Genomic DNA, 7847 nt, shown 5'->3' with positions numbered 1-7847 from the left:
CTCTGAGCTGACCTCTTTCCAATTGACTATGTCATACTTGTCTTTCATACCACATCTTAAATGCTGAGTGGAGCCACGTGGAACTGCCTTGGTTATAATCTAAGAACATGGCAGCACTGGCTATTTAGCAATCTAAGAACATGGCAGCACTGGCTAATCTAACAATTCTGTTCTTCTGGAAGCCTCCCTAATGATGTACAGGAATACCCTATGACTGTCTATATTAAAGTGCTTGCCACCAGGCATTGTAATAGCCAGGCTACTTGTCATTTCTCACCACATGGCTTAACCCTAATTAACTATGAACAAGTTACCAACTCTTACATCATCTTGTCTCTCTAGCACTTGACACAGTGCTTGGCACATAATGAGACTAACCCTGGGCTGGCTGAACCAATGAACAGGATGTTAGGCATACTTTCCCTGATGACTCAAGGTTACTATTCCTGGGCATAGAGATACCTTCTGGGCATATTGGGCCACTTAATTTTTGGCATTTCATCAAATGACCTACCTCTGAGCTGCACTTCAGGTGTGTGGGTGTGGGTGTGGGTGTGTGTGTGTGTGTGTGTGTGTGTGTGTGTGTGAAAGAGAGAGGAGAGAGACAGACAAATACAGAGAGATAGAGAGAGAGACAGAGAGAATTTTGCTTTATTGTATCAGCATGGATGCCAGTGGGGGGGTGCAGGGTCTTTGGTGCTCTTTAGAAACAGAGGCAGACCATCTGGAAGGCTGTGGAGGCTCACCAGTGAGCATTGAGAATGATGTCACTCTTTCGGAGCCTTACTGCTATATTCTCTCTAGCTTTAACCACCTTAAGTGCCCCCTTGGACTACTAAGAGCAATTGGGTTCTAAGAGCATCCTATGTTTTCCTTCGGAAAACTGTTTTATATGAGGCTCAGGACTTCGAAGTACAGAAATGTTCCTAGCTGAGATGAAGAGTTGCTGACAGAAAGATGAGACAAGTGACTTCTCCAAAGCATTTCCAAATGGTTGTTGTTTTTCTACAGTCACCAAGTGTATGGGTCTACTTACTTATGCTAAAATGCGTATATCAATAAACACTGACTGTGGGCCTCAAACATAAGGCCATTCTAATTGGGAGTAGGGGGGTGCGGGATGCAGAATGGCTTCCAATTCCAAAAGTGCAACCTTTCTGTTTGTTTGGATAAAACCCAGGCTATGAGAAGCAGAAGTAAAGGGGAAAGCTGGGTAGAATTAAGTGAAGATACAATTTTTTTTAGGAAATACTTATGTGTCTTGTATGGTTTAATATCTTCAGTATACATACCAATAAGTAATATATGACTCTATCAACAAGTACCTTTCAATTCTTTTATTTTCAATATATTCTTATAATTCTTTTCTGTTTTATAATAAAATCATATCAATTTTAGAAGCAATTAAATATACAGAAGAACATTAAATATCTTTACAATAGCTTATTGTTGACAAAAAGGTCCATAGAAACTATTCCCTTAAACATAATATTAATCCTTCTACTAAGCACCCCCATGGATTGTGGGAAATTAACATTAAATAGCTAAACATAGAAAATTCAGATCTATAAATAACATAAAAGACAACTTAACTCTAATGTGAGCTTAAATAAGACACACTATGATGCAATATGAATCAACTTCATCCATTGGACAAGTCCACTGGGACACAAATCAGGTCTGTGCAGTGATGTGCAGGTGAAGCCTTCAACCCCAGCTGTGATCATTTCCTCCTTGGCTGTGTCCAATTCCATCCCAGAAAAGCATCTGTTTTTACATCTTCTTGACTCTTAGGCTATAATAAAAGAGGAAAAGTATAAATTGTGAATTGATGACTGGATGATAAGGAACGGCTTTGGTACATCACATCTTCTTATGAGGGATTTGAGTCTGAGAAAAGATGGCTTTGCCCAACATTACTAAGCTAATTAATGACAGGAATGGGATGTGAACACTTATCTAACATCTCTCAATTCAGTATCTATGGCACAGTAGTATCAGATACCATCTATTGATAAAATGCTACATTACTGACATAAGCTAGTTTCACTGGACTCTTCTTAATTAAATTTATTTTTCAGGGTTTAGCAACCAACCAAGTGTCAGAAAGTATATAAATGATATAATGAGGAAACATCTTTGCCACAAGAATCAAGTAGCTAGTGACTATCAGCTGCACAGGGAATTCTAAGACACCTTGAGAGACAAGTCATTAAGTTAAAATAATAAAAAAAATGATGATGGTGTTGGCATATAACTGAAAAATGCATCCTGTGCTTGCATGATCTAACTCAAATCCCCCTTCTAAAGTTCAATGTCACTAGACTGAAGAACTCCAACAGACCTTTGATCCACCCTCTGCTTCCTTATCCCCATCATTTGGAAAGAGACTGCTTGTCCTTCAATGATCCATACCTGAGGAGGTTCACAGCCCTTTTCACCCAGTTCTGCTTTGGATCAGCGCACACAGATTTTCTTTTCTTCGTGTGAAAGCTGAAAATCAAAAATTAAAAATTGTATTTGCATTCATTCAGCCTTTAAGTGTGTTGGCTTTTCACCGCACATGCAGTGAAATTTCCAATGTATTCCTGAAGGAACTGAATTTAAGTTGGTGAATAACTTACATGATAGCATTAATGTCACAAGCTTCATCGGCCATCTGTCTTGTGAAACCCACAATAGCTCTCGAAGGAAGAGGCGTCTGTATGTACGAGAGGCAACAGTCATAGTTGCTTGCTGCTAAAAGACATATAAAAGGTATTAAGTCCACAGGAATGAATTTCCATGTCTTTGAGCTCCACTTTAACATAGTTCCCAGTTATTTTTTTTAAATGGTATGCTGGGATGTTTTGGTTTAACTCACAGAGTTCACAAGACCATGGCTTCTCTCCATCTTTAGTAAGAAATGCAGCTACTTCATTGCAGTTCACCATAGTCTTTCATCTTTAGAATATAGGGGGAACTCCTATATTCTCTATCTCCTAAATTCTATATGACTATATCCTATAGCCTTGCCCAAAGCACTCTGGGGCTGTTGTATTGGCTGGTGGCACTTAAGTCAGGTTCATAAAGTTCACCACATGTTTCCAGTCATGCACCTGTCGCAGATAACAATATAATAAAGCAATACTTGGGCACGCCTCGAAGTTAAAGTGTAACCTGCTGTAAGGTACTGGATAAATGTTATCTTAAAGTTGGAGAACAATGTCCTTCAGGCCTCATGGTGACACTAAGGTCAACTGTCATAGTCAGAACCTTAAAAATAAGTTATGAATTTTACTAACATTACTTGGTTGGGAGGTTAAAGAAAAAGCTGGCGGTGAAATGTTCTACACATTTCTGAATGACCATATATATCTTGAAAATATCACACTCTAGCGTATCACTCCAGAAATGGTACTTGGGTCTTGTCCTGAAGTTTAAGTGTCCCTGAAAGCCCATTCATCACTCTTCACATCTGCTAGGATTGATGGCAGAAAAGAAACCTGATTGCTAGCATCGACTCTTTCCTCCTCTTATCTATGAGCCAACCAGTCTCCCTGACATATTCCTTAGCATGCTGCTGTCCTCAGGGAACCCCTAGATACGGTCCAGAGGACAGAAGTCTCCTGTAACCAGCAGAAGGCGCCACCCTTACCTTCTGCCTGGCTGCAGAGGTGAGCCAGCAGTACCCATGCCAAAGCAAGGAAGAGGAGACGCTTGCCACCGCAGGCCATTCTCAGCTCCAGGAGTTGATCAGCTCAGTGCTGGGTACCCAGTGCCCTGCGAGTGCTCCTGTGCTCCAGCACCAGCCCTTCTTATAGCAAAATACTGGGAATGTACACAAGAAGGCGTGTTCTCACCCGGGGTTTTCCCCCATTGATTAATCTGCCTCATCCTGTCACCACAAAGAAAACCCACAGGGAAAACTTCCTGCCTTTTCCTACTGTTGAGAAGGTGTGAAGGTCAGGTGGGGGCTGGGGAGGGCAGGGGAGGAGGGAATCCTGTTAATTCCTCAGGATGTAGGAGGAAGAAATGCAGCTCAGACTAGTGGCCCAGAAATGGCACCTGTCCAGGTTTAACTTCTCTCTCTCTCTCTCTCTCTCTCTCTCTCTCTCTCTCTCTCTCTCTCTCTCTCTCTCTCTCTCTCTCTCTGTGTGTGTGTGTGTGTGTGTGTGTGTGTGTGTGTCAGAAAAACGGGGACAGACTCTGAATGGAACATATCATACTCCTATTGTGTATCCAGTCCTAGAGGGGAAAGTTAGGTGGGATGCCAGACATGCTGCAACACATGGTTGTGATTATCTGGTTGGTGTTTAGCTGTCACAAAAGTTTCTGAATTTCTAGAGTGACATCCAGAACTGGTAGAAAAACAACAAGACAGAGGTGTCCCAAACTATTGTGGAAAACACCAGTCTCAACCCACCACTTCACCTTGATGGCATATCAACTTCTCTACAAATTGTTTATGTTTGACGGCAGCCAAGAAAAAGTCTTCAACCAGACTTTTGTTCTTTGTGTTGATATATTTAATGCAGAGCCTAAGGGAGGAAAAAGAGCAAACACTATCAGAAATGGCCAATCTGAAAAACAGTCCAGAGATGGTGGTGATGATGATAATAACATATTGGGATCTCTAATGTGTGATAAGACATAAATACCATATAGAGAACTAGAGAAAAATTGAGTGGTAAGAAAACCAAGAAAAAGTAAATAAAGACAATGGGGGTTTGCTAGCCCTGGACTAGACATGATAGGTGGTAAATAAAACAATGTTTCAGATAAGGAGGGAGTCTCAGATTATTAAAGGATCTATTCATTTAAGATTATAGAAATATATATGAGGAGATTATTAATACATACACACCAAGCAATTGTATCACTAAATACATGATATAAAAACTGACAGAGCTGAAGAGAGGAGGAGAAATCTTCAATAGTAGAGATTGAAGACTACCATTCATACTTGTCAATAATTATCAGAAAAAGTGGGCTGAGAACCCCCCAAAATAGAGTACCTAAGCAGCACCCCAAACCAACTAGACAATAAACATCTCTAGAACATTCTACCTAGAAATAAGATGGCCATTCCTCTCCATTGTGGATGAAAGATTCCCTAAAATAAATTATGTGATACATCACTAAAATGTCCAAATAAATTCCTAAAGTGTTCAATAATATATACTGTGGGGTTTTGTTTTTCTTTTTTATTTAACACAACAAAATAAAACTACCAATCAATAAGAGGAGAAGATTTGGGGATTCACAAACTTATGAACATTGATTGATGTACTTCTAAATAATCAACATGTAAAGGAAAAAAATCACTGAGAGTAAAGAAATACTTTGAGATGAGTATTTCAAAATTTAGGGGAGGCTGTTGTTAACATTCTTTCTAGGCTCTGCCCCACAGAGGCCTGGCAACAGTCAGGTATGCCTGACTCAGTATAAAAGGGGCTGTTTGCCCCCCTCACTCTTACTCTCTTCCCTCTCTGTCCCTTCTCTCCCCATTTCCCTCCCCCTTGTCTCTCCACTTGTTTATGGCCAACCTTTACTATTTCTCTCTCTCTCTCTCTCTCTCTCTCTCTCTCTCTCTCTCTCTCTCTCTCTCTCTCTCTCCCTCCCTCCCTCCCTCCCTCCCTCTCTCCCTCCCTCCCTCCCTTCCTCCCTCCTCCTCTTCCAATGCCCCCTCCCATGCCCTAAATAAACTCTATTCTATACTATACCCGACCTGTGACTGGTACCTCAGTGGGAAGGGATGTCTCAGCATGGGCCTGCAGAGGCACCCCTTACCCCCACACCATACCTCTACCAAACATATTTCCGGTTCTTTCTTTTTCATAAAATCCAACAGCTGTAAGGTCAATGAGCAAACACCTGCATTTAAACCAAGAAGGGTGCTAAGCAGTAAACTTACCTTCTGCTTCAAGACACTTTAAAAGTAGAGCAAGCAGAACTCAAGGCAATCAAAGGGATGAAATGATAATGACTGGGGGGCTGGGGAGAGGGGAGGTGTGTAACTGTGGCACAGGACAGCAAAGCAGTGGAGGAAACTGATGTGACCCAAACCTTATTCTTAGTCATGGTAGACAACAAGTGAGATTTAACTATGATCGCCAGGAAGACAGGAATCCCCTCAGGAAAGAGAGCTCTTTCCTACTGACTTAAAAGTAGTTAGAATTATAAGGGGAGACTATAGACAACTGTATGCCAACCAAATGTATAACGTGAGCAAAACTGATTTAGAACTAGAATAGAACACTTGAATAGATTTAAACAGGGTATCCTATTAGTAACTATAGTTTTCCTTCACCACAAAAATCCCAGGCTTCACTGAAGTTCTGTCAAAGAAAACTTGCTGTCAGTCCACCGCAGCTTTCACAAATAAGCCAGGAAAGAAAATTTCCAACTCAGTCTGTGAGTACAGTGTTGACGGACAATAATAAAGTGAGGGAGAGAACTCCAGAGCAAAGAAAGCTGCAGGTCAGTTCCTCTCAGGAAAACAGACCTGAGAGGGGTTGGAGAGATGACTCAAAGCATGTCCTGTTTTGCTGAGGGCCCTAGCTCAGTTTCCAGCACCCAAGCTGGGCAGCTCACCTCTAACTCCATCATTAGGGGAATCTGACACCTTCTTCTCTTCTCACAGGTACATGCATATACATAATTAAGACTAAGATAAATCCTTTTTGAACATTTTACAAAAGTACATGAAAGTCTACAACAAACTAATCTAACCAAACTGAACCCAACCACTTATATAATAAGCCAACCACTTATATAATAAGCTCATATATTACACCTAAATGGAATTTACTATACCAGCCAACTAGAACATTGGCCACCCCAGAGGGTATGGAACCGAAGAATGTCTACTGTAACACACGCACACAAACCAAAAAAAAAAAAAAAATTCCATTTAAGAAAATATTTGATAGACTCATGATGAAAATACTCAACAATCTTGGAGCCATAGAGAAATTCCTCAATCTGATAAGGTTGATCTGCGAAAACCCCACAGTTAATGTCACGCTTATGGCTGAAAGGCTTAATGCCTGATCCTGCAGGCATGAACGAGACAAGGATATCTGCTGTCACCAGTCCTATTTATCCCCGTACTAGAAGTGCAAGCAAATGTAATGCAGCATGAAGCAGGGAAGGAGTGGGGCACCCAGATGATAAAGGAGACAGGAATTTGTAGATAATATAAGCTTCTGCATGCAAAATTATTTTTAGAATTCTCTAGTATGATGAAAACTGATAAGTGAGTTCACTGAGGTCCAAGAGTCAAGCTCACTATACAAAAGCAATTGTATGTCTATAAACTATCAGTGCATATTCTGAAAATACAACCAAGAAAATGGAGTCACAAAGCCATCAAAAAGAATAAAATATGAGCTGCTTGTGGTGGCCTGCCTGTAATATCAGCACTCAGAAATGAAAAGAGAATAAAATGTCATAAACTTGAGAAAAGAATGAGCCAGCAAACATATCCATCTTGGTACCCCACAAGGTGATTTTCTCTGACTCCAGTCCCTGGAAGATAAGTTCCTGTAACCCTGACTTAGTGACTCTCACCCAGAAATGCACAGCCATGACTATCTACTTGTTATGATACAACTAACTGCTTTTCGGCTTCTGTAACCTGCTCATGAATACATACATTCAATGGCTATCTTGAGGTTGCCTTATCTTAGCAGAGCATGACAACTTCTGCCTTGCTTGTTCAGATACTCAAGGTCTTCCTGTGTTTTTTCACTTTTAAAAATCCTTCCCTCATCCTCCTTCACACAGCAATCTCAATTTTGGCTCAGGGATTGTTATCCTGCTAACAATCATCAATAAATCTTTTAATTATAAAAAAAAAAACG

General features: G+C 40.7%; 1 protein-coding gene across 2 annotated transcripts; it reads right to left on the bottom strand.

The window, feature by feature from the left end:
• Positions 1 to 1340: 1340 nt before the first annotated feature.
• On the bottom strand, positions 1341 to 3765 carry Ccl20 (C-C motif chemokine ligand 20). Of its 2 annotated transcripts, none has more exons than XM_021174464.2 (4): positions 3638 to 3765; positions 2625 to 2736; positions 2416 to 2493; positions 1341 to 1795 (listed from the first exon to the last, which is right to left on the bottom strand). In XM_021174464.2, exons 1-4 carry the CDS (start codon positions 3714 to 3716, stop codon positions 1774 to 1776), a joined length of 291 nt encoding a protein of 96 aa, XP_021030123.1. In that variant the 5' UTR covers positions 3717 to 3765; the 3' UTR covers positions 1341 to 1773. The 2 variants fall into 2 exon arrangements, with proteins under 2 accessions (XP_021030123.1, XP_021030114.1); XM_021174455.2 differs by having other exon boundaries at positions 2625 to 2739; positions 3638 to 3763.
• Between the last annotated feature and the right edge of the window lie 4082 nt (positions 3766 to 7847).

The sequence above is a fragment of the Mus caroli genome, unplaced genomic scaffold (assembly GCF_978045245.1).
Source record: "Mus caroli unplaced genomic scaffold, Mus_caroli_1 scaffold_1, whole genome shotgun sequence".
Classification (NCBI taxonomy): Eukaryota; Metazoa; Chordata; class Mammalia; order Rodentia; family Muridae; genus Mus; species Mus caroli.
This window is presented reverse-complemented; position numbering and strand designations above follow the sequence as displayed.